At 33.3% G+C, this 27,556-nt stretch overlaps 1 protein-coding gene across 1 annotated transcript in view; it reads left to right on the top strand.

Annotated features, from left to right (window-relative positions):
- SNTG1 (syntrophin gamma 1) overlaps positions 1–27,556 on the top strand; it is a 957,526-nt gene that overhangs the window by 890,250 nt on the left and 39,720 nt on the right. The window contains exons 16-18 of the mRNA XM_045896572.3: positions 1,897–2,049; positions 6,609–6,701; positions 27,193–27,303. Of these exons, the coding sequence (XP_045752528.3) occupies positions 1,897–2,049; positions 6,609–6,701; positions 27,193–27,303 (357 nt within the window). The remainder of the gene's footprint in view (positions 1–1,896; positions 2,050–6,608; positions 6,702–27,192; positions 27,304–27,556) is intronic.

The raw sequence follows: 27,556 nt of genomic DNA, 5'->3' as shown, positions 1-27,556 counted from the left end.
ATGTAATTGAAGAGGCTAGTTCAAGTTTTAAAAGAGTAAAGGAGTTAAGCTGCCAAGAAGACAGAGGATCTTAAATGAAGATGATTTTAAGATTTAATAGCAACATGAAATGTATGAGAAGGAAAAAATATCAACAGTTTTCTGGCTGTTAATGACATTGATTATTTTGTTACAAGGAAAGTTAAGGCCCATTGAATAAACCATAAAACTAGAGGGGTTTGCAGAAATTCTGTAGTGTTTAGTTACAATTTTTGTACCAATGTTATCAATTCAGATAACTAATAGAGAAGTTGAAATATTTATAACAAATAGAGGATTGGCTATTTTTTTAATATAGTGGCTTGTCATTACACTTATGTTAAAGTCCAAAATTCATGACCTGTCCAGTGACCCATCTCCTTTCCCAGTGTTGGCTCTCAACCTCTCTCTCTTCTGTTCTCTGGATTTCTGGAATGTACCTCATGCTTTTGCTTCAGGCCTCTGCCAATACCAGCCTCTCTATCTGCAAAAGTTTTCTTCCTGTCCAGTCTACCTTCAATCTTCCACTCATCTTTCAGCCACTGTTTGAAATTTACATCCTAGGAGATATTTCCCTAACTCACCAATACAATTTGATGTAAACTGCATTCTCACTCTCTATAATGGCACTTATACTGATCTGTCCATATTTACTTGTGTACTAATTTATTTAATATCTGTCTTTGCCACTCCTCTAAACATTATAAACTCTAATTAAAAAGTACTTTATAATTGCTTACTATTGGACTATATTTTTGAAGACAATATGTTTTCATTTTTCCCTCAAGATAGTATAGGAAAATCATAAATACAAAGAGAATCTAGCTTCCTTTAAGGTTCTGAGTATCCCCTGGCAGCAGTTATCAAAGCTAAATTCTACAACCAGAAGAACTATTGCCATGCATTCACTCTCCTCTAGTATTTTAAGCATCCAAATACCAAAAAAAAAAAAAAGAAAATTGGATTTGTTAATAAAATAGTTATTATTTTGAAAACGCTCGCCAAAGTAAAGAATTCCTTCTAACATTTTAGGTGTTTAATGATAATACTTTATGTAACTCTATATAAGAAATAGTGAAAGACACCAATTACTATCCTTTGACCATATTCAGTACAATCCACATGTAATTCAAAGACAATATCTGACATTTGGCCTGGGATTACCCTATTTCGACAATTCTTAGCTGCATTTTCTTTTAACATCTCTGAAATTGAAACACACATAGATGTGTGAACACAGTTGAAAACTTCTAGTAACACCGAAAAATGGCCATGTGAAAGTCTTTTTGACTCAATAAAATACAGTCACATAAGTAAGGTAAATATGCATCTTTTAAAGGCAATAAATGTTTTTTAGATAACCTAGACTCATTTTTTCATTTCTCATGTAAATGAATATTGTCATGATGTTTTTTAGGGGTTAAAGAAATCAACTCAATAGAAATATCATGCTTATTAATCTTTTCAAAATTTGCAAACATATTAATAAATATTATTTAACTTGATCATCTTGACAGCTCTGTAAGGGAAAAGGGAGATTGTGTGTGCTATCCCTTCTACAGTAAAAACTGGATCTCATGTGTTAAATGCTTTGGTAGCTACATTATTATTAAGCGTAGAAGCCAAAATCCTCACTTCTGTTTCATGAGCATGCTTCAGTGTTGATACAGAAAAAAAAATGCATTAGTTACGGACTTGGAGATGTGGAATTTAGGCTGCTATGACCATTTATAATGAAGACTTAGTGATATCATAAAGTATAATCTTTATGACTGTGGCATCTCCACCATGAATTTAGTCAACATTGATTCAAGGTATGGTCATGTTAGCAATCTGGATTGATGTATGCCAGCCTGTGTAACTCCAGGTTTTCATCAGGACAGTGACCTGCTGGACCGGCGGAAACACTGCTTCACGGTGCAGTCTGAGTCTGGGGAGGATCTCTACTTCTCCGTGGAGTTAGAGTCTGACCTCGCCCAGTGGGAAAGAGCCTTCCAAACAGCAACCTTTCTGGAGGTGGAACGGATACAGGTGAGAGTCTGTGAAATTTTAGGATCTGTGACTCCTAAAAATGCATGACTGTGCCCTAGAATTTAAATCTCAAATAGAAAATGCTGTGATTTTAACTAATTTACAAAGCCATTTCCTGTTCTCTAATCATGACTGCCTAACTTTTAGCATGAATGGCTTTGTTTTCTCACAGTGCTCTTTCTTTCTAGAAATAATTCCCTTCAACTCTACCCTTCAAAACCACACAACCATAATTTGAGACTTTTTTCAGAGGTCATATCGTCACCCAGATTTTCCTGATTTCCTGTCTGTCCTACCCATTGTTACCACTATTGCCACAACTATCCTGTTCAAACTCATCCCACTTGTGAGCACCAATATCACTTTTTTGTCTGTTTTCTTAGGTCTATTAACACTGTCTTGTATTGGAGTGATATGTGCTTGTTATTCCCCACACTAAATTATAGGCTGCTTGGGATTGTTTTATTCATTTCCCAGCTGAAGTACAGTGCATTTTGTACTGCATATTTATTAAGTTTTATTTCTTAAGTGTGAAGTTATATGTAAGTCAAACTTCATAGAACCTTCAGTCTCTTCATGGGACCATGGAATAGATGAGGCTCCCAAACGTTGGTTCTGTGGCTGACGTCTGACAGAGACTGATGGCAAAATTGAACAGTTGTGATGCACTTGTCACATGTAAATGGATTTGTAGAGCCAGGACCTAAGTAGACACATGAACACTTAATTTCAAAAAACAAACATATGATGATGATAATATAGCACTGACTCTCCTGGAATGCTTGGCTATAATAGGAGACTTGAATGTGTATTTTTTCAATCTGTTGAACTGATGTGTAACATATATTTATTTCCTTTATTTCTGACTATAACCTTCTATATTGAACATATCAGTTTGCACCAGTATGACATTTAAATCAGGGGAAAAAGACAGGGTGAAGACTCAAATTTCACTTGTTTCATTGCTCAATTGACCGTAATAGCTCTGCTGATCTTCATATATCTTAAAATGTTAATGTAACTGAGGAATATTGTTTCAATAACTTAGCTGTATAGAATCCCAATTCAATAAATAGTTTAATATCTAAAATGGAAAGATGAATAACATCTTCAATATAATTTTTTTCCAATTATCAACATCCAAGACCATTTTAAGCACTAAAATATGTTAGTTGAATAGGAGTTGACATTTTTGTTATTTATATTGCTATCTTTAAATTTTCCCAATTATAATTTCTTAGAATATCACACTTCACTTGTAACTAACTACATAGAGATATCTATCTGTTGTTCTCAATTTAAGATTTCCTTTTAAGTCTCCTGATGTTTAGAAATGAGATACTATTATGTTGTTCTGATGTAATTTAAAACCTTTTTTGTTTTGTTTTGTTTTGTTTTTTGAGTCTGGGCTTCATATTCTCTAAGCTGATGTTCAATGCATTTCTTTGGACTATCTCATAATACTTAATACTTATTTAAGATGTGTGTAGCAAATGAAAAGTAAAACATTTAATGTTTTGTTAGCTTTTGGTTGTTTTATACATCTTTTAGTTTCTCTTTGCTTACTGCATCAGAAATAATAATCAATGACAACACCTTGGTGGTGTTATTTTCAAAATTCAAGGATGTGAATATATTTACATCCTTCTGTTTTTCTTTTTTCTTCTGTGTTCTCAATATTTCCACTAGCATTAAAGTTGATAAAGAAATACAATAAAGAAGGAACATATGTCCCTTTGTGAAATAGGCAGAAAGATAGAAAATTAATGAATTGTCTAATACAAATCAATGAATTAAATAATTTTTTTTTAACTTTGAAATTGGTTTTCAGTCATGGGATTGCACCCTAACACTTTTAGCTTCTAATCTATTTATCTACTTACATATTTTTGGATCTCTGATGTACTTAATATTGATATAAATATCTACATATTTAATTAAGAGGTTATCCATTCAGAGCAGGTATTTCTAAACATTCTACATTGTCATTTAAATTAACACCTTAAAATTTGGAAAATGTAGTGAATATTGAAACAGGAAGATGACAATTTATATGACTAAAATCTTACAACATATCAACATTCAAAGTACCTGTATTGGGCCTAATTCATTTATAGTACTTTTGGTATCTTTATTTGTCCTGTTTCTGAAAAATTTCCCAGAGTAAGTAAATAATACTGGTAAAGGGTAGACAATTTAATTTTTTTTTACCTTACAATAATTCAATTTGAATAAATATAGCTCTTTTAAAATAGGACTTTTAATGAAAAATCATATAATTTATAAAATTTATTTTCTTTAATTATTATTATTATTTGAAACTCATATGTGTTTAATTCAGCTACAGACATTTAGTTATCATCCAAAAGGACATATTAAAAAGTATTTTATGTGTGATATGTCTTCAAATGTTGTGTAATAACATATAATTGTGCAAAAATCTTTCAAAATGTTTCAAGTTGTCCCTAAAAAGTGTAATTTTTGCTTTTTTCTAACTATAATTCAATTTTTATTATAAAATAAACAGAGAAAGGAAACAAATCAACTGAGGGTTCTAGAGGGGAGGAGGGGAGGAGGATGGGTTAGCCTGGTGTTGGGTATTAAAGAGGGCACATACTGAATGGAGCACTGGGTGTTATATGCAAACAATGAATCATGGAATACTATATCAAAAACTAATGATGTAATGTATGGTGATTAACATAACATAATAAAATTTTTTAAAAAATAAAAAAAAAACACACACACACAAAAATCACATAGGGTTTATTCTTATTACACTATTCCTTCCAAGAACGGCCAATAAAGTGCAGCCAAATAAAAAAAAAATCAAATATAATATTAAAACATATATTAGGGGCGCCTGGGTGGCTCAGTTGGTTAAGCGACTGCCTTCGGCTCAGGTCATGATCCTGGAGTCCTGGGATCAAGTCCCGCATCGGGCTCCCTGCTCGGCAGGGAGTCTGCTTCTCCCTCTGACCCTCCCCCCTCTCATGCTCTCTCTATCTCACTCTCTCTCGAATAAATAAATAAAATCTTTAAAAAAAAACCACATATATTAAGTATAGTCATCATATATGTTTATTAAAAGATTATAAATTATAGAATTAAACTTCAGTGAGTCTCTATATCATATCTGTTTCAATTTAATGATTATTGATGAATGAGTTTCATTTGTAATTCTGAATTTAATGAGATAGATTTTAATGTTCTGTACTGAAGGTGTTTTCATCCAATGTATTCTTTTAAATAGTAATTAAGAACAACAAACAATTATGTCTAAATTAGAGGGAATGAGATAGCCTTGAACATTTCTTAATATTGAGAGTAGTTTTAATAAATTAATGATGGGTGGATAAAAACATGGAAGATGCCCATGCATTAAACAAATAAAATTACACCCAAAACTGAACTTAATAGCTCATTAAGTTTGTTTTCTGAGCTGGTTTTTGAAAACTTGACTTCAAAGGAATAATTGGGCATGGTTATAACTTTTCTATCCAAATTGGGCTTAAAGCCATGAGTATAGTTTTTGGTGAAGGCAACTTGATGCATTTAGCCATCATTATAGTCAGAATGTGATTCACTTAATGTACTTTTATATACAGTATTATAAAACAAATATGATGTAATAATTAGTATTGAAAAAATGCTTAAGATCAGTTTATCTCTTTCTCTTCTTCCCTTTCTCCCTCCTTGTTTGTGATTTATGTGTATTTTTCCTCATTTTAATATCTCAGTAGTTTGCAATTAAATGCAAAAAAGTTGGCCTGTGGACATAAATATGCATCATGTGCCATATAAGTCCTGAGTTTTTATTTCATATTTGTTATTGTTAAATTTTAGTATTTCTATTTTAGTAGTTTTTCCAAAATATTTATATAAGTAAAATATAATTTAACCTGATCTCAGTGTGAAAAGTCATTGTTGATTTTTGAAGAATCAGTAGGTTTATACAAATAATAAGCAAGTGGTAAATGTCTTTGGGATATAACTTGTACCACATGGATGAACATTATATGACAGACTCTTAAGGTAAAGATGTTCTTATATTTTTTGCCTTGGTTACTGGATCTGTGTTTGTGTGCCTGAGAGTTCTCTTTTAATAATATCCATGAAATTGATATGCCAAGAATTGAAGTAATATCTTAACCTTTAATAATTCACTTTTGTTTTAATGAAAATGCAATGATATTTAGCTATAGAATATAACAATGTAACATAATTTTGCCTAAACTTAAACATGTTTATACCAGTTTTATTGCCAACATAGCAAAGAGTGTCAGTATAGCACAAGGTAAAGACAAGTTCACATGGAGCAGGATTGGAAATGTGGTCCTGCATACCCCTTGGCAGGTGAAAAAATATTCGGCTTGCTTTATTAACATTAAGATGTCAATAATACTATGTTTCTTATACAATTATTGCTGATATTAAGTTACCTATTGTGTAAACAACTTATTATGGAGCTGTCACAACAGTTTTTGATAAATGTTGGCTATTAATATTGATATTGGTTCAATCACATGAAAAGTAACAGTGTTTTCTGTTCTATCTAGTGCAAGACATATGCATGTGTGCTAGAAAGTCATCTAATGGGACTCACGATTGACTTTAGCACAGGATTTATCTGCTTTGATGCTGCAACAAAGGTAATGTGTTCAGGTCAGCTATGAGAAATGTGCTGCAGACACTGTAATTTAAGAATGACTGAAATAACTTCTAACTCCTGTCAGTATTTTAATTGGTTATCATGTATCAAATTTAAGATCCTCATTTTTGTTAATAGAAGATAAATCATGCTTTATTCTGTTTATAGAAAAACAAAAGTTTGAATTTTAAAAGAAGCTTTTTTTTTAAATTTTTATTTATTTATTTGAGAGAGAGAGTGAGAGAGAGAGAGAGCACAAGAGGGGGGAGCGGGAGAGGGAGAAGCAGACTCCCTGCCAAGCAGGGAGCCCGATGCGGGACTCGATCCAGGGACTCCAGGATCATGACCTGAGCCGAAGGCAGTTGCTTAACCAACTGAGCCACCCAGGTGCCCCAAAAGTTTGAATTTTAATAAAACAAATGTTTCCACAAAACATTATAACTGTATAAAGTGAATATGTATGCATAATATATATGCATTATACTTTATACATATATGTATAATATATATACATTATACATTTATAATATGTGCATAATATATTTTATATATATATTCTCTTTTACTAAAGGTTTAGTCTCTTAAGGGAAATTTTTTTTTCTCCAAACACAAGTTTTTTAAACAAAGTGTTTTTTTTATTATTTTTCTGCATCAGTAACTCCAATATCCAAATAAGGAAAACATTTTTTAGAGTTTAGTTTTATAGGTAATATATTAGAGTCATAGTATGGAAGAATTTGGGGTTTAGAATTTCTATCCAGGGACTATAACCCTTGTTAGCCCTTGCTTGGCCTGGTAAGGTCTTGTACTATCTGATTGGGTGCCTTTTCCACAAAGGATCTTCCTCTGAGAGTGATGTATATTGAATGATGAAAGGAATCTTCTCAGTTAGTAATATCTAAAAAACCTTAAAACACAACTGACCCCTCACCCACCAATAATCTCCCAGTGCTGGAGTCACTGCTGCATTTTCTGACTTGGGGCTCTGGCCCCCATGGAGGACATTCTTTTCCTTCCCATGACACAATCTATTCCTCAGATCCACTCCAATTTTTCCTTTATCAAAGTATGGCCTAAGAAATAAACCCATATATTCATTCCTACTAATTTTAAAGATTAATGAGTAATCCTTTACTGGGAAACTTATATCTTACCTAAAAATTAAGCATTGTACAGAATTTTCAAAAACAAATACAGATAAAACAAGATAGTGATATAAATGTGTAAGAAAGGCAGTGTGCAAAAGGTGAGAGGTTTTGGATCTTGGGAAAGATAGGAGTCCATTGTACAGTCCTGCAGCTCCCAGCCAAGTACAATGTGGGTTGGTGTCTGAGATCTTAGGATTTTTCATGACCCAGAAATCAAGATTGTCACACAAAAGCTCACATTATTTAAGGATGGCCAATTTTTTTTTTTAAATTTTGAGTGAAATTAAATAGCACACATATGCTGGTCAGATTGATTTGACTGTCCAGCTCATTGCCTTTGCATAATGCCAAAAGAATATTTATCTAAATATGGAATTTCCAGTGCTGTGGCTCTTTTGCTCACTCTCCAATGATATTGCCATAGCTTTTCCTACGACCAAAGACTTTCTTTTGAATAAAATATCCATTCAATTCAGATAGGCTCCTGAGTATTAAATAAACACATTTACCAATTTAATTGTTACTCAATTTCATAATTATTAAATTAATGTAATAAACAACTTTAAAAATAAAGTGGTTATAAAAAAGTTAAAGTGTGATTTTATAAAGAAAGTGTTATAGCTATGATTGTCACCAAACTATCACATGAAGAGGAAAGAATCATACCTCGTAAATGAGAAGAAAGAAATAAAATTCATCTGAACACATTTCTGAATGCCTGAATTTAAGATTTCTTTTAAGGATAGTATAATCTAAATCAATGTCAGGGTCCTGTTTCATCTCTGTGTGGTAAGGGAGAAAATCCAGATGTGGACATTCTGTATGACATGTTGAGGTATTCTCGCCTGAGTGTGCTAGGAAGGAATGAGTACTCAGGAGATCGTAAGCAAATGCTTATGATGCCATCTAGGGCATATCATTTAGTAAGAATGAGATTTTAGTCAGTACAAGCTGGATGCAGAAAAAGCCAATGGTAATCACCATCTTCCCATTTTCTGTTACTGGAAGTTCCTAACTTCAAGGCCATTTGAGAAGTGGGAGGGAAGGAAAGAGCTTGTCTGCTTATGATGAACAGAGTATTCATCACTAAAACTGTGACACTTGCACAGTAATAGGAAACTATTAATAATTATGTCAGGACAACAGATATGCACCAGAAGAGTCCTGGGCAAACCACTGAGCTGGCTATACCACAAGAAGGTGGCCTTACTCCATTGAATGAGCCCAAAAGTTATTTTTAAATACAAAAAAGAAAAAAAAGAAAAAAAAAATGTAATTGTAATATATAAATTAAAACATGTTTGTTCCAACATTTTATTAAGACAATTAAATAATATTGTTATTTTCTTTACTTGATATGCATGTGGAAAGAATCCTTAAAAATATATGTCCAGCAGATTCTTTAAGTGTTTGGGTTCGGGAAAGCCATACAGCAATACTACTGATACCCTTTAGCTGTTCACATTTTGTCTGTCTGCTCTGCATCTTGAGCAGGCCCTCCAGCTTTGAAGTGACTGTGGAAGCAAACCAAAGGTCTTATGATAAAGTATAGATTCCAGGAAAGGGGAGGAAGTGTACTGAGTGCTTAACTGAGCTCCATTTAAAGCAAGTTCTTCACTGTTAGTACATCAGCAATGGGGAGAATTGCTGCCTTAAAACAAACAAACAAACAACCATGTTTGTCATTTCTTACAATATATTTTTAAAAATAAAATAAACAATAATGAAAAAATAAATTAGAAGATCAGATCAGAGACTTGTGGTAGGGAATAGAGTCTCCGTGACCTTAGTTTACATTAGACTGCTACAGGTTTGGAAGCAGATCTGGGAATGTCAAGCTAGTTCTCATTACTTGTCCTTTGTGCATGAAAGTCCTCAGGGAAAACTATTTCCCTGAATTTTCTAGACAGTACAAGACACACTAAATAGCACTGCATTATCCACACTTCAGTTTACATTGGCAACCTAGCAGGAGGTAATACTTTCTTCTGTTTCCCTTAGTGTTGCTGGGGAGATTCCATCATAGAAGTTTATTGTCATATAACAGTTCAGCTTGTTCTTTGTAATCTTCATCCTTATTAAAATGTAGCCTTTTCAGTGTTAGAAAAAGTTTTCTCACTAATATGTCACAGTATGATGTTGCAGTACTAATATAATTCCCATAGCTAAAAGTATAGATTTGTTGCCATTATATCCCTTTAATCCTTCATATATGCATTAATTATATCTATTAATAGATTTCCTATATAAACAGAGATTGCAGCAGTCACATTTGTAAATAAATAGTTAATGAATACTTGCTTTCTATTGAAAGATACAGGAGGGATATATATATATCACTCTTGGGTACTCAAGGAAGGTTTCCTGGAAATTGAGACACCAAGGATAAGATTATCCAGACAAATATCTGTAAGTAAGGAGAACACTGAATTTGAGGTCAGACAAGATGAGAGATCAAGTTTGTGGGTAGCCAAGAGCCAGATTATGAAAGGGATCCTAGTAAAGAATTGCATCTGATCCTAAGAACAGAAGAACCTTTGAAGGGTATGAGACATAGGAAGAAAATAATCAGAAATGTGTTTGGCAGCATAAACCCAGTAGAACAGTGGATGACTGAGATGGAGAAAACCTGGGGAAAGCCTGGGTTCTACATTCTCAAAATTGGCCTTCCTGTGGGCATCTATCACCCAGAGACACTGTTTCAAATTGAGGGTGAAAATGATCAGTGTATGAACAGAAGTAAGAGATGTTCAATATCATGGAAGCTAAATTATAAGGAAGGAAATGTAGAAAATGCTGGGGGGTGAAAAACTGGTCTCCTGGATTATGGTCCAGTGCATGTTTGACCTAAATCTGATTTATACTGTGGAAAGGTCACTCTAGTGGAGGTATACAGATTGCATTGATTGGATGGAAGCAAGACTAAATGAAGGGCCATGAATGAAAATAATTTATGTTTCTCCTTGATAATAAAGAAGAACACCTTTCAAACTTTTCGTTTTAAACACGAAATTTTATAAAAATAAAAAAAAAATGAGGGAAGGTTCCTTTTATGTGTATCAAACAGATAACACCTGAGTTCTAATGGTTAAAATGAGGATGAAGGCATCAGATCACACCTTAGACCTCCCCTACACTCCTTATGCTGCAGCCCAGGGGATAAGCCAACTTCAAGGTCTCCGTTGGCTATAATTAGAACCCAAAGACTGTTCATCCTATGTAAATGTCAAATGCAATGTGTGGGATACCATAAATCCTGACTCTTACACCTTGTGGGAAGTATAAGTATTACTCATATTACTGTTTTCCTGATAGAGTCTCTGAAACCATTGGTTCCCCAAAATTGTTACTGTCTGATGGTTTTTTAAAAAAATGTTTTAATAGTTGAATTTGAGAAATTCTAGGATAATATACTTAGAAGGCTTCTCTACTTCAGGATATGTAAGAGCCGATACTAACACACAGCACATTAAAAATATTTTTGAAATCATGATTGGTTAACAGATCTATGCAGATAATAAATTATTAAGTGAAAAAGGTAACATGTTTAAGAATTAGCTCTGTCATATGTTAGAAACTACTATAATGATTTATGTTTCCTTCTTGTACTCATTACTAACTTTAATTGATTATAGTTTGGAAACATTATCTGGAGGAAATTTATAAAACTCATGCGTGTGCATGATGACCTGCATTTTAGGAACTTATATTCTGTGCCATAAAATACAATGTCACCCTAACTGAAATAACTTCTTTCTTGGTTTCGAGATGTTCTGTATAAAACTTTCTCCTCCCAAAGAACTGTGCTTCAGAATTAAATTCATTGTTAACATATTGATTCCTGAAGTATCTTAATCTATGTAATCCATTTATACCTTTAAGTAGACACTGATTTGTACAGTGTTTCTAGGTAAAATTTGAAAGGAAGTTGAAATGACCTCTATTTATGCTTTTCATTTTCAAGAGTCTTTTTGCTATTTTTTCTATAATATTTTAACTATTTCATATCAAAGGCAGATATTAAAAGCCCAAAAGGAAAGCTTGAAATTATTAAAAATGAATGTTTTCTTGAAATATCTCCTGCATAAGTAGAAATCTTTTTTTTTTTTTTAAAGATTTTATTTATTTATTTGAGGGATAGAGAATGAGAGACAGAGCACGAGAGGGAAGAGGGTCAGAGGGAAAAGCAGACCCCCCGCTGAGCAGGGAGCCCGATGCGGGACTCGATCCCGGGACTCCAGGATCACGACCTGAGCCGAAGGCAGTCGCTTAACCAACTGAGCCATCCAGGCGCCCCCATAAGTAGAAATCTTAAATATACATATGTTATTATGTAGGAAAACAATATTCATATAAACCTTGGCATTTTTCCTTTTAACAATATTTTTCAATCATTTTGCTTCTCTAGTTGTGTAACTTATGACCCCCAAACATGGACAAAAACATCAAATTCTATCTTATGGAATTTTTACATTCTTCAGATAAATTATTTTTTCTTTGCTTTTAGGAGAATGAAGAACATTGCATTTATTGCAAAACAAACTCAGACATTTAGGGAAACAATCCATCAGGTAATTTTTTTTAACCCTCAAGCATTTCAAAGATAGCCCTAAAGTAAATGTTCAAAAGAGAGGTATTAACCCAAGTTTTCATGCCTGTATATTAGCCAGATGCAACAAAATAATAAAATCCTAGATTTTTTCATTCATTTCTTGGAACATAAAGACATTATAAAGTAACGTGGAAACTAACACATACTTTATTGCCTGTATTTATAATTCAAAGTATATAAAGAACAAAAGCAGGTAGGAGTAAAAATTCTTTGGCTAGTATGCTTTATATACTTCTTACTTTTTCCATTTTCTATCTTTTTTCCCCTCTTCCTCACCCTTTTAAAATTTAAAATTTTAATTTTTTTCTGGGGCTTTTGATATATTTTATTTTTTCTGGATTATTCTTTTCATTATTAAAAATATCTGCCTTAAAACTTTTCTCACTGTATCTTAGATTGTCTTTCCTTCAATCATCAGTTTTGGTTTTTATGAAATTTTTTGCTAATATAATGTATTAACCTCTGCAACTATCACATAATAAGTGGAATAATAATAGCTGTGTGTCTATCTTGCAGCATTATTCTAAAATTTAAAAGATAGCTTTTTGAAAAATAAAACATAATAAATTGTCAAATACAGATTCTGAAGTCCTTAAGTATTACTTCCGACCAGCCCATCTTTCAGTGGGTTTTGTCTCAACCACAGATCCTGTCTTTTCATCTAATCCCAGGAATTCATCATGTTTTCCCCTTTCTATTTCAAATTCCCCAGAACTCATCAATTAGCTGCCTTTTACCTTTAACACCTGCAGGACCTTTGCAAATCACATAGCTGCTGTAGCCTACTTTCTTCACCTCTAAAATAGATATGCAAATGACATCTTTTTCATGAGATTATTGTAAAATTTAAATAAAATGTATATGGAGAGTGTTGCACAGTGAGTGGAACAAGGTGAGCCTTCGTAAGAGGTGGATACTTCTATTTCTCCCACACGGCTGGGTAGTTCTGCCCACTGCAAGGCAACAGCACCAACAATGCCTTGCGACTGTGCTGCCATTCTCAAAATGTCACAATGGCACTGTGTTTTCTAGAATTTTGGATCAATCAATCAACATATATGTCCGCCACATTCCAGTTCTTGTGAATCTGTGCTTTCATGAAGGTCTTTGTTTTCATGGCGCCCAGTGGAGAAGACAGACATAAAGCATATAATCATAAGTTTAATGGTTCTCAGCAAAAGGAGTTCAGAGTAGCATGGAAGCATATAAGGTAGGTTAAGGGCCCATGGGTGGTACCTGGAGAAATTTACATTTCACCTGAAAGTCGACAGGTCATGAGGGGCTAACAAGGAACACAGTAGAGGCAGATGGAGCAGCATGTGTGAACACTCTGATATATGAGATGACTGACAGGTTCAGTGTGGCAGGAGCAGGAGAATGAGAGGGGAGCAGTGGTCAAAAGTAGTCAGGCACCAAACAATAAGGAGCCTTGGTCTTCACAGTAAAGATCTGGCACACACTATAAATAGCCAATGTATACTTGGAACTTAAAATGCCAAGGTACACTTCTGATAGCTTTTCCCTAAACTATGCAATGCTGTGTAACTGTTTACCCACGTCAGAATGACTTCTATCCCGAGAGACTTCTTGGTCTCTAATACAGACAAATTTCTGGTAGGCCGGCTTCATTCACCAACCCACCGAGATATGAAATTATTCCAAATTCATTGGGTAAATAAAATTTAGGCTCTAGCTGGGATCCCCTATACATCCCATCCTATGTAGATCCATTTAAACATTAGATTTACATATGCCCTCACTAAGCTTGAGTAATTCAGCCTCTCTTCAACTGCTTGCAATATTGTATGGACATTTTACCTAAATCGAAATGTTTCAATGCAAAAAGAAAGATTACGCATGCTAAGGGAATTCATTATATTGCTAATTTAATGAATGCAATAGTTTCGCAAGTGATGTCTTTTACAATTGAGTCAAAAACAAACTATAGGAATTAAGATAAAAAACTTAATACAATTTTTATAAAAAGTAAACTATCACTTTCTAGAAATACAAATTTCTTTGAAATTTGGGTTTTTTTTTATTATGTTCAGGGAGAAAAAGAATAAATGATTGATTCATACCAATAACGTTCATAATTAAATTTTAGAAATCAAATTAGTTAATGTGAAGAATGGTGCTGCCTCAAAAATAAAGATATGCAGATACTTATGTATTAATTTAGCAGTTTTTTAATAACATGCTTCATCTCTATCAGTGGAAAAGCCTGCAGACAACCAGGAGATGAAACAGTCAAGGCTTATCACATTACACAGGCACATGGTCTTGGATATAGCATCTCAGGAAACTCCTTTCTTTTTTTCTCTCTAGAATTATTACTATCCATTGAGCTGGTAACTAACTGTGTGTGCATATGTTAAAAAGAAATAACTAGAAAAGAGTTCATTTGTATAGAGGATTGGTAATATGGACTAAAAGCATGGCTGAATTCCGTCATGTTGCCAGGAAAAAAAGCAACAATAAACTAAACTAAAACAAAACCCTAAGGATCTGAGAAATTTATACCAACAAAACCAAATTTTCTTGCCCATTCTTATTATGCACATGACATGTAAGGTTTCTCAAAATAAAATTAGTATGTTAATAATAACAAATAGCCATACTATGTCCAGTAGTATGTGGAAACATGTTAGTGAATCCTTTCTCACATATATTTTGATTATTCTTTTGAAAAATTTTATGTAGGTATGATTAAAAAAGTACTTTGTGTACATCAACTTACTAGACTGATGACTTCCAGCTATTACAAAATAACTCACAAAATCTGAGTTTTAAAATACTTTCGCTGGGTTTTAAATTTTTTTAGTTCTGTTATTCCAAATAAATTCTTAAAGTGAAAGTAGGTATATTCCTCTTTGAATATTCCATATATGAGATAGAAATAGATATACATAGATCCCTATATGCAGAGTCAATTTGAAGGGAATAAATTTAAATGAAATATGTCTGATATATAACTCTGAGCTTGACTGGGCTGTTCCAGCCAGTCTTTAATTTAGGCAGCTGGCCTGATGATAATGAATTTCTGTTCTATTAACTAAAGCTCAGATATGCATCTTGATCTCTAAGGCTGCATGTTAAAAACATCTCAACACAGTGTGTCCATTTTGGTCTGATTCCTTTTCATTCCTATCTTAGTCATCAAAAGAAGTTTGAATTGTCTTCTATACTCCTGTCTCTTCCTCAACAACTCCTCCTAAATAAATCTTCAAGGTGTTTGCTAACTAACCTGGGTAATCTCTTCCCATTTGGGCTTTTGCATTACCATCAAAATAGTCCTTTTCTATTTATTTGTTGAATACACTCTTTTTATGCATTAACTCTGCCATGACCACTGATCATGAGGAATACAAAAATGAATACAGTCCCTCCTTTCAAGAAGTCTACAGTTTAATAAAAAAGACAGATCTGGAACTGGGTACTTTCAGATACTGTGGCAAGAAGCCAAAGCATTATAAAGACATAGAATTGCATCCCTCTCTGGTCCATCTTTCACACCATTGCTAGATTAATGATACTTCTAAAATGTAAATTCAGACAAGTCTTCAGCTTCTCTTGTTAAATTACTTTGGTGGCTTCCTACTGCCTTTAAGACAATATTTGTTATCATATATAGAAGCCTTATGTTCTTGTTTCTGCCTGCAATTTAGCATCATTTCCTGTAGGCATACCCCAGCATAGCACTTATCAAAATGTATTACAATTAAGTCTGGTGGAGATATTAACTCTAATCTCTGATCCAGACTCAAGCACAGTTCAAAGACACAGAATTAATTCAATGACTAGTAATGAATATATTGATGAATATGATACCACCTAAGGAAATAAGTGAAAGCCATAAGCTTTCATCTAATTCTGTGATATTTTGATATTGCTATTTTTATCCCTCTATCATCACTGTTCAAACTTACAAAATTTTAAAATTAGTATAGAGTGGAAGTAAAGATGCAAATTAGGCCCAAAGACATATTTAATTAGGATAAATTTTACACAAATGTAGAACAAATGAGAAGTATAAAGATGTGTAAAGAAAAATAATTTTAAAAAGAGTTTCTTTTGGTTTTCCACCAAATATGACTCCTAGCCCACCCACAAAAAAGAGAAGGAAAAAGAGCCACTTCTAGAACACTAAAATTTGTTGTAAATTAATTTCAGGATGTGGGAGGGTGAATGGAAGGAAGGCAAGAGGTGATACGTATACTCGGGCTTCTTGCGAAAGTTGAAGGATGATGCCAAATGGAGATAAGGCTGAGTGGAAAGTTTGATTTACTGCTTAACTAGAAGACCCATCAAGGTAATTTGCAAGGAAAAGAAGAATGTATTTGTAGTTATTGCTGGGCAAACATGAGTTAAATGCCAAGTACCAGGTGTTTGGTGTTATAGGAAGAGTGAAAATGGCTTCAAAACATTTTTTTGTTGTAATTATTAACATGATCTATGTAATAAGTTGTAATACATATAGATTGTTCTTTCTGGTGTTTTTGCCCCCTGTGTTGTAAAATATCCTGTGTCTATTTCTTATAAGTTAGATGACATGACGTTTAGAGGTTGTTTCCATTTCTTTTCAAGAGGAATTTTTCTGTGGGGCATGAAAAATTGAGGCTTGCAAATAGTGAAAGAAGAAAACTGAGAAAGTTTGTTTTTGAGATTTTGTCTTTTTTTGTTCAACATGCCAGTTTTTCATTATCATTTGCGTATCTTCATTTTCCATTTATATGTAATTAATGACTTATACCTTTGAATAGTCTGCACCTAAGACATCCTTGATGCTATTCTAACCCGAGTCGCTTAGTTATATCCAGGTTTGAATCCCGTTTTTTGAGGGATTACAGAAATGTAAAATGTTCCCTAGATCCTAAGATTCTCAAACTTTAAGCCAATTCTAGCAATGGGTCTTAAACAAATGCATAGTTTATGGAAAGCTTTTGACTTGTGTGTGGGGGGGAGCTTAAAATAGCAACATATTATAAAGAAGAAACAATGACTCTGAACACATTAGGTTTGGAATAATCAGTAAATTACTTTCCTGGGTTTAGTGTCTTATACTAAATGGGACTCTGGATCTTTCCTCTACTTTAAGAAAGGAGTCAAGCATTTGTAATGAAAGTTCTTTTATAACTGATCATGCTCAGTAAATGGGTCTGTGATTTTTTTTTAATTAGGTAAAGAATTACAGTAAATCAAAGATGCAGCTTGGAATAAAAGCAAAAATATGAACCATGGAGAATGATGTACTTAGGTTTGATTCCCACTTATTAGCTGTGAGATATTATGAATGTGTGTGCTATTTCTTTAATTGTATTATCTGGAAAATAGAAATACTCTGGCTATTGCATCACTCTTGCAGGCATGAAAAGGCCTACCTAGAACAATGCTGTTTATTGTAATAAGACGTCCATTGATGGACAACAACAGACACATAGAATGCTTCCCAGGCACAAAGTATTTTTAAATTACTTATGATCTGTACATGTGTTCACCCATCAAATGACTTAATGCTACGTGCCTCCTTATCTTCATATGAGATATTCTGCTTGATAATAGTTCAACATTTCACCTTCAATCATCTTTTGTAGGCACATTTTATAAGGATTACACTCTGGTTTAAGAATGATGACCTTAAGTTTTAAACCCTAAATGACATTGAACCAGAGGTTTTTTAGCATTTATGTTTGCCTGTGTTGTTTTAAATAAAATGTATTAATTATAAAAAGTAGGACAGAGGCAAATGATTCCTTTGCACACTTTTTGTCATAATCTTTAATTGAAAAAACACTTTGGTCAATAAGCTTTAACTGTTTATTTCCTTACTGTTTGTTTTTGTTTTGGCTATCTTCAATGACTTTATTATCACTACAGTATTGAAAATGCTGTGATTCATTGTGTTGTTCTTTCTTCATACATATAGATAACTTTATTTGCAGCTTTTAGGCACTTAAATATATTTAAACGCATCTTCAAAATGCCACATACACTATATTTATCATTCCATATAATCAAAGAATATGTTGAGTTAAACACTGTTTTTTCTTAAAGATTTTATTTATTTGAGAGAGAGAGAATGAGAGAGAAAGAACACATGAGAGGGGATAGGGTCAGAGGGCGAAGCAGACTCCCTGCCAAGCAGGGAGCCCGATGCAGGACTCGATCCAGGGACTCCAGGATCATGACCTGAGCCGAAGGCAGTCGCGTAACCAACTGAGCCACCCAGGCGCCCCTTGAGTTAAACACTGTTTTTGACTACCAAAAAGAAACAAATGTTTTAATAAATCAACAAGGTATTTCAGATACCTTGTTGCATTAAATATTTTATTTTATAGTACAATTTTTATTGTTTTTTGAAGTGTATTCCATGGGAAAAACTACCTGGTTAAACTAAGTTAAATGAGTTTCATTTCTAAAAATGTCCTCAAACATTATTGTGCTAATGAACCTCACTCACCAACTGTACTTGATTATGTTCAACCTCCTTTTCTCCAGGAACAAGTAGAAGCAGTCATCCATGGAAAGACTTAGGCAAGTGAAAATCTAGTCTGTGATTATTTATAATGAAGTCTTTGGATCAAATTCCACATTTTAAAAATGTTCGGAAATGTCTTTATATATTACTAATATTTTTTGTTTTGTTTTGTTTTCTTTTCTTTTTCTTACTCATTTTGTACTTGATTTCCATCAAGTTCAACAAATTAAGCTTACTACTGGTGGCAAGAATTTTCCAACCCCAAACAGGGCCCTTTGGTTAAAGTTATCTAGAGAAGACAGAGACCATGGGCTAGCCACATCCAGAGATATTATTGCCTACTGGTTGTTAGAGAGTTGCCTGCTTGAAAGTTGGATATTCTAGTTTTTTAATAAAGTTCTCATTTTAGTATGTTTTCCCCACCTTTCCAATAACATGATAACCACATAATAGGGAAGAGAAGGAATATTTTTTTCTTCTTTAATATTTATTCTGTTTTAATGCACGTGTTTCACAAAAGTTAGGTTCATTGTGTCAACTGTATACCAGCTACTCTGTTAAGGGCAAGGGATGCACTGAGGAGCTAATCAGACCAACTACTTGTAGACTTGAAGCTTTCTTTGCATTGTAGAGAGAACAGAATGATCACAGACTACAGTTTTGCCTGGGAAGGAAATGAACAAGGTATAGAGAAACAGAAGACCTCAAAAAGGCCTTTTAACAGTTTGAAGAGAAAAAGCTTTTTGAGGCATTGATATTTCTAGTGAGACCTAGATGATGAGAATGGACCAGCTATGAAATGAGTTGAGGGAAGAATTTCAATCATACAATACACAAGACCTATATCTATTCAGATTGCTGTCTAGAAACCCCACAAAATTCCCACTTATCCTCTTTTTCCTGCACATCTTTCATGTATATACCATCTAGAATTTCCTGCTTCCCACTGACCCCTCTGACAAATTTCCTGACAGTTTTATTCTTCTTGGATACCAGGAGACAAGTTGCAGCATGCACTGTGGTACACCAACTGGCTCATGGACATGGAAATAATGAATACTTCTCTCCTTACCTCATGACACCTGAAGAAACAGCTGTCTTTAGCACTCCTGGCCCAACTGCACTTAACTTTATCAGCAAGGACCTTGCATGTTCCATTTGTGCTGACCAGGAAAATATTCTGGTGCGATAGTCCCATCTCAGCCAGTATTTCAATATAACGGGACTCTGGAAAGGAGGATGGTGCAAAGATAAGCTTGGATTTCTCTGTTGAGTGTGGATCTATGGACAGGGCTGCATCACATCCTAAGGGGGCAGGGTCAGATGGAAGAATTAAGCAGCATGACAATAAATATTTCCATTTAAAATATTTTATATAAATGAATAAATTAATGAATAAATATGCCTCTGAAATATGCAAATATGTCTTTGCACTCACAATCAAACATTCTCCCTGTCCCTCCTAGTTCTACGCTATTCTTCTACTATTCATTACCCTTTTTGCTCTGAATTTGGGGGCATTACATGCTAAAACTTTATGCTGAAAAAGGAAGAAATACAAGGAAGTTGTAGGAGCAGATAATGAGGGAGGATGTTTTCCAGACATGGTATAACCTAGAACCAGGAGTCTATGCAATATATCATTCATAGCAATGAGAAATCGTTATGACATTTATTGGGACATGTGTTCTCAAAATGCAATGTATTTTATGACTTATGTTTAAGATCAAATAAATTTTTAGTTTTAAAACTAAATATATATATATATTTTTTTTTCATAGAAGACTACAGACAGGTCCAGAAAGCAGTCTTTGTCTTCTGCGCGTTCTCACTTCTACTTCTATATTCTCCCAGAATCATCACTATTATTGCTACTTGTGTTCAGGGGCCTTCTCACATCAGATTTGACATATTCTACTGTTCTATTGGAAGAACTCTACTAAACTAATTTTAACTAATAGGAAAAAGCTCCCTACTATTTTCAAAGCAATTTTCATCACCATCTCATCCATTTTCACAGTAACATTTTAAAGTAGGATAGTTAAGTATCACTACTTTTAATTTACAAAAGAATGTACTCAGGCTCTAATTAATTAAGAATCTTGCAATCTTGCTCAAGGTCATGTGGCTTATAAGTAAGGTCTAAAGTTTGGATTACATTTCAATACTTAAGGTTCTAAGATCAGAATTTATTTTTATTTCAGTACATTGCCAAAAAAATGCATTACCTTTCCTGAGATAAATGCATTATAATAGGGAAAAAGATCTTAATATCTTACTGGTAATGGAAATTAGATCAGTATATGGGGAAGAGGGCACCAAAGATAGGTGATCAGGGAGGAGGGATTTCTGATCTTTATAATCCTCCTCATCTCATTCCATGTTGGCAACTAGTGATTATACCACTGTGTGCGGTATACGTGTGTGTGTGTGTGTGTGTGTGGCATATATATGTTTATATATACATATATCAGAATAAAAAATGGAGACCAAAATTTCGCATACTTTTTAAGTTTTATTGTGGCATCATGCAAGCTCACTTTTTAAAAAAAATTCTGCATGTATTTTATAGAGAACTTATTACTGCATCTTGGCTTACTTTCTATCCTGATTGGAAAGCTCTTGAGGCAAAGAACACCTGTTTCTGTCACTCTTCACTATCATCTTATTCCTAAGAACATCAAAGTCTGTTAAATAACTACAAATAATCCAACTCTCCATACATATCTCACCAACACCGATCCCATTTCGGTCCACTTCAGAGCCAGCTACAAGGAACTTACCATTGTATTCACCATAGCAATATATAAATAACATGTTATAAAATACAGTGGTGTCTACTCCTCTTTCTCATCATTAATATTAACATAGTTGCCATGATGTTTATCAGAATCTTAAAAACAAAATATTGGCATAAGAAATAGGATTGCTGAAGAGTTCTTGAATTAAGTCCTTTTTTAGACCTGTGAAACTTTTACTGGTAATACTTTCAGATTCAGATTCCTCCAAATTGGCCTTAATGAATTTCTGTGAGAATTACCAATTCACACAGCTTATCAAGCCTGTTCTAACTCTCCCTAGTATACTGCATTAACTTTTGTTTGTTTTAATACTTGCAAACATTTATTGAATACTATTTTCCAGATATCACGATAAGTGTGTTAAGTGCACGCTTTGTTTTGCTACTGATTTACTTTTTTGTTGTTGTCGAAGTGCAGTTGACATACAATATTATATTAGTTTTAGGTGTACAACATAGTGATTCAACATTCATATACATTAAGGAGTGATTACCATGATAAATCTAGCTACCATCTGTCACCAAAGTTGTTATGATATTAATTTTGTATCATTACCTCTTAACTGACAAATCTTTCAGTCAATCATTATTAGATTCATCAACTACATTATTCATCTTTGGAGTTTCCCACTCACAGCCAAAGATTCATTCTTCATATTCCCAAAAGTTTCCAAACCTCCTTCATATGTTTCTAATATGCTTTCTTTAGCCAGAGTAACTTTGTTGTTACTCTTTATTTAAAATAATGAGCTTTTAAAGTCTGTTTTACACCTTGAAAAGTCATCTAGTTAAAATAGTAAATTCCAGTTTTACACTATAATGAGTACATATGAAATATTATTTCAAAATTTTAATTATAATTTGAGAATGTGAGAGCCTTTAGTTTTACAGTTTAGCAAGCTAAAAATAAAATTTCTTATTCAAAACCACAGAGTAAGTTAATGTCAGTACCTGAGCTACATAAGATGCTATATTTTGCAGACATTTTCCTTCCAGCCTTTTACAAGCTCCTTAGTTTTAACATGGTTATCTCATCTAATTTCATGTTCTTATGTTCTTCCTTACCATTATAATATTTGCATTTTTCTATGTAAATATATGATTCTCATGAGCATTATTTTAAGCAAAATGTTCAGAATTTCCATTTTTGATATTTACTAATAATGTATTTAACACTTTTTGTTTTTTCATATATCATATTTCCTTAGTTAATATTTAGAAATGGAATTTCTGGATCAAATAATATGAATATTTTTAAGGCTTAAAATATATATTAAAATTATTATCCTAAAGAATTCACACTATTGCTAACAATTTTCTGCAAATATTTGTTTCAACATAAACTTGCTAGCTTTAGTTATAATTTTCAGTGATTTTTACTAAACGTTTGGCAAAGCTGTCATTTTAATATTATTACACTATTTCTAGTGAAATTGAACATGCTCTTATAATTATTAAAAATAATTGTTTTTCTACTTTTTTGAATGACTTCTCTATAATATTATTTGCCTTTTTATTTCTTATATGTTTAGAATTGTCCTTACACTATACCATATATCCTATATGCCACTAAGTTTATTGCTTTTCATTTTGATAAATATACATTACTTGTACATATGAGTATATAATTTTTTGTTACTCAAGTCTAGAACTCCTTCTTTTCAAAGTTATTCACTATTCACTTACATTATGTAGATTTCCTATAATTTGGCTTATTTAAATTATTTCACTTTTTAAAACATAAGGAATTTTATTTAGGGGAAGTTGTGAGTTAAAGTTTAACTTGTATTCTTTTTTCCAGAAAGTTAATTGTCCCAGGAAATTTTATTGTTAGAAGATTCTGTATAGTAATAGATCTAAAGAAACATTTTAGACAATTTATAATATTGGATATTGCTTCCTTATAAATTGTATACTCTCATAGTAAGAATGAAAGCAAAAGCATTTACTTGTTCAGAAATTAATGTCTTTGGGATGGTGACAGTGTCTTTTTTATCTAAATCTAGCAAAATGCTTAAGATATGGTAGCCATTTCAAAAATGTTTGGTGAATAAGTAGATAAAGAGTCAGGAATATTCTGTATAAATGCATTATGTGTCATTATTACTGATAATTTTCTCATCCTTATTTTTAAGGAATTTATGATTTTGCCATTTCATTATTTCATTATACCTTTTAAAGTGTGAACTTTTTTTTTAAGATTTTTTATTTATTTATTTGAGAGAGAGAGAATGAGAGAGAGCACATGAGAGGGGGGAGGGCCAGAGGGAGAAGTAGACCCCCCGCGGAGCAGGGAGCCCGATGCGGGACTCGATCCAGGGACTCCAGGATTATGACCTGAGCCGAAGGCAGTCGCCTAATCAACTGAGCCACCCAGGCGCCCTAAAGTGTGAACTTTTTAATTAGCATTTGCTTTGAGTGGATTTTGGAGATACATTGCTTCCAGAATGATTTTTTTAAAGTTTTGTTCCTAATGTGTTAAAATAATATAAAATTTCCCATTTTAGCCATTTTTAAGGTATGATTTTGTGGCATTAATTGATTCACACTGTTTCCAAAACCTGTCATCACCCCAGACAGAAACTCTGTTATCATTAAGCACTAACTGCCATTTTCTCTTCACTACAGAATAGATTAAAAAAAACATGATACAAATATATGCTGTCTGCAAGAGGCTAACTTTAGCTCTAAAGACCCAAGTGGGTTAAAATAAAAACGATGTGATGGGACGCCTGGGTGGCTCAGTCAATTAAGCGGCTTCCTTTGGCGTGGGTCATGATCCCAGGGTCCCAGGATCGAGTCCCACATCGGGCTCCTTGCTCAGCGGGGAGCCTGCTTCTCTCTCTCCCTCTGCTTGTGCTCGCTCTGTCAAATAAGTAAAATCTTTAAAAAAGAAAAGAAAAAAAATAAAAACGATGTGAGAAGATATTCCATACAAATAGTAACCAGAAGAGAGCCAGTGGCTAAACCAATATAAGAATAGATTTTATGTCTAGGAAACTGGATGGCTGAGTCAGTTAAGTGTCTGACTCTTGATTTTGGCTCAGGTCATGATCTCAGGGTCATAATCTTAGGGTTGTGAGATGGAGCCCCACATCATGCTACACGCTAACTGGGGAGTCTGCTTCTCTCCTTCTGCCCCTCCCCCTACTCGATCTGTATCTCTGTCTCTCTCTCTGAAATAAATAAGTTTTTTAAAAAAGAATAGATTTTATGTTACTGTTACAGGAGACAAAGAAGAGTATTATATATTGATAAAAGGATTAATTCAAAAAGAAAATTTAACAATTATAAACTTATAAGCATCAGGGCCCCAAAATATATTAAACATTGAGATAATTGGAGTGTTATGACTTTGTTAAATTAACATTTGTTAGGTAAAGCACAGGGTGCCAGATGGTGAGCCACAGTTCCACAACAGACCACAAGAGAAATTGAAATACAGAAGTTTATTACTCACAGGTCCTGGAGGAAGAACATGAAATGCCTTGAGGAGCCACATGGGGTTGTCAAAGCACAGTACAGACAGTGAGACAGGACCTGGGGTGCATGCCTTTTTAATGATCCATGGGTGGAGTGCTTGGGGAGTTCCTGAGCTAAGCTGGGCTGGAAAATTCATACTCAAAGAGCAAGGTTTTGGTAAGCTGCATGGGATTCTTTTCTAAGTGGTGCCCAAGGCATACAGACCCTGAGAGACAAGGGATTCTATTGATCAGAAGGGCTGTTGGGGAGTCCTATCGGGAACTTACATGTTTGTGACTCTGTGACTGCTATATAGGGCATCCACTTGCACAAGGGGGCTTATGTCAGTTTAAGGTCCTATAGGCCACTTGGCCAAACTAAATGGATGCTGAGGCAGCAAAGCAGTGGCTTTGCTAAACTCTGGATCCACATGCAAGGAGAAATAGACAATTCTATAATAATAGTTGGAAGTTTAGATACTCCACTTTCAATAATGGAATGAATAATCAGACAGAAGACCAATAAAGAAATATAGAACCTGAACAAAACTATAACTAACTATATCTAACAGACATACATAGAATACTCCACCCAACCAGAACAGAATATGCATTTTTTTCAAGTGCACATGGAACATTCTCCAGAATAGACCATATATAAGAATACAAAAAAATGGTAATAAATTTTAAAAGGTTGAAAACATGCAAAATATTATTAAATACTTTAGTAAATAATATAAAAATGGAATTCATATGTAAAACCATGCTTTTTTTCACATAGCTTTCTATTTAAATGAATTATTGAATCATGTTAAGACCACCTGATGAAGTTTGATAAACACATACATCACAATCTACTATAATAACATATCTTAAATGGAAACCTCTCAGAAATATACACTGGGATTATTGTCAAAAATGATAGGGTCTTATGTCATTTCTAAAAATCTTTAGCCCATCTAGTTATGAGAAATACATCAGACAAATTCCAGTAGGGGGCATTCTGCAAAATACTTAACCAGTACTCCTCAAATTGTCAAAGACAGTCTGACAAGGATCTGAGAAACTGTCACAGACAAGTAGAGCTGAAGACACAATGAATAAATGTAATGTAGTATCCTGGGTAGAGTCCTGTACCAGAAAAAGGCATTAGATTAAAACAAGAAAAAATGCATAAACAATGGACTCTAGTTAATACTAATGTGCCAATATTGGTTCATTAAGTGTGACAATGTACCATATTACGTGAGATATTAAAATAGAGTAAGCTGTGTGATAAGAATTCTCTGTACCAGGTTCTTAATTTTTCTCACTATATATTCAAACAGTAAGTGTATGGTCATGTTGTAACTAACGTTTGGTTCTTTCATAGATTTTATACTATCTAAACTTGCCCCTGCAATATTGGAAGATGGCTTTTAGTCAAATAATCCTATTGACTGAGATATTATAGATTGATGGGCTAGTTCTGTAAAATACTTACTCTGGTTCAGTCTCGTGAGGATACCATATAATTTTTTTGTCATAATTATTTACTAAGACTGATCTTTTATCTTGACAAAGCTACAGATTATTAGTTTGAGCTTTAAGAGAAAGTACTACAGAATATCTATAGAATTATCAATTCAAAATCACCTTACCACTTCTATTAATAGAAAAAAGAAACAATAAGTGTTTTTGCTTATTCAGTAACAGACATATGCTTTAAGTGAGCTTATTTTTATTTCATATTAATATAAAGCAGGATAATCAAATTGATTTCTTTGCATATATTTTTTGAAATAATTATTTCATGGGTACTGAAGTTATTTCTGGAAACTAAAAGATATATTGAATACTAAGTTATAGCCTTTGATAAACATATTTTAATTACTTTTTAATCCTGGGATATAGTACTAATTTAATATGATTAGCTTTTACCACTTAAAAGAGGACTATTTCTTGGTTTGAATGTAGATATTAATTGAATATGTTTCTTTTTTTCCCCCTTTAGGCTATACTTTGGAGGTATAAGTTTTCTCAGCTTAAGGGTTCTTCAGATGATGGCAAGAGCAAAATCAAATTTTTGTTTCAGAATCCAGATACTAAGCAGATTGAAGCTAAGGTAAATCCAAATTCATCACATAAACCATCATCATATAAACCAACTACATTAATGCCATTAAGATGCAAAGGGGAGAATATTTTGCAGAACCAAAAGAGCAAAAACACACATTATCTGTTTACTTTGGTATAGCCCTCATGGCCAAAAGAACAAAATCATTTTGAGATTTAAGTGGCAAAATTTCTGAAAGGCATAACTCAAAATAAGTTAGACAGAGCTAATCGCATTTCTTAGTTTTAATTTCTTATGAACT

This window comes from Mirounga angustirostris, unplaced genomic scaffold (genome assembly GCF_029215605.1).
Source record: "Mirounga angustirostris isolate CCGP_5_RB_7025 unplaced genomic scaffold, mMirAng1.0.hap1 SCAF_4, whole genome shotgun sequence".
Lineage (NCBI taxonomy): Eukaryota > Metazoa > Chordata > Mammalia > Carnivora > Phocidae > Mirounga > Mirounga angustirostris.
The sequence above is the reverse complement of the archived record's forward strand: the minus strand, read 5'-3'. Positions and strand labels throughout refer to the sequence as shown.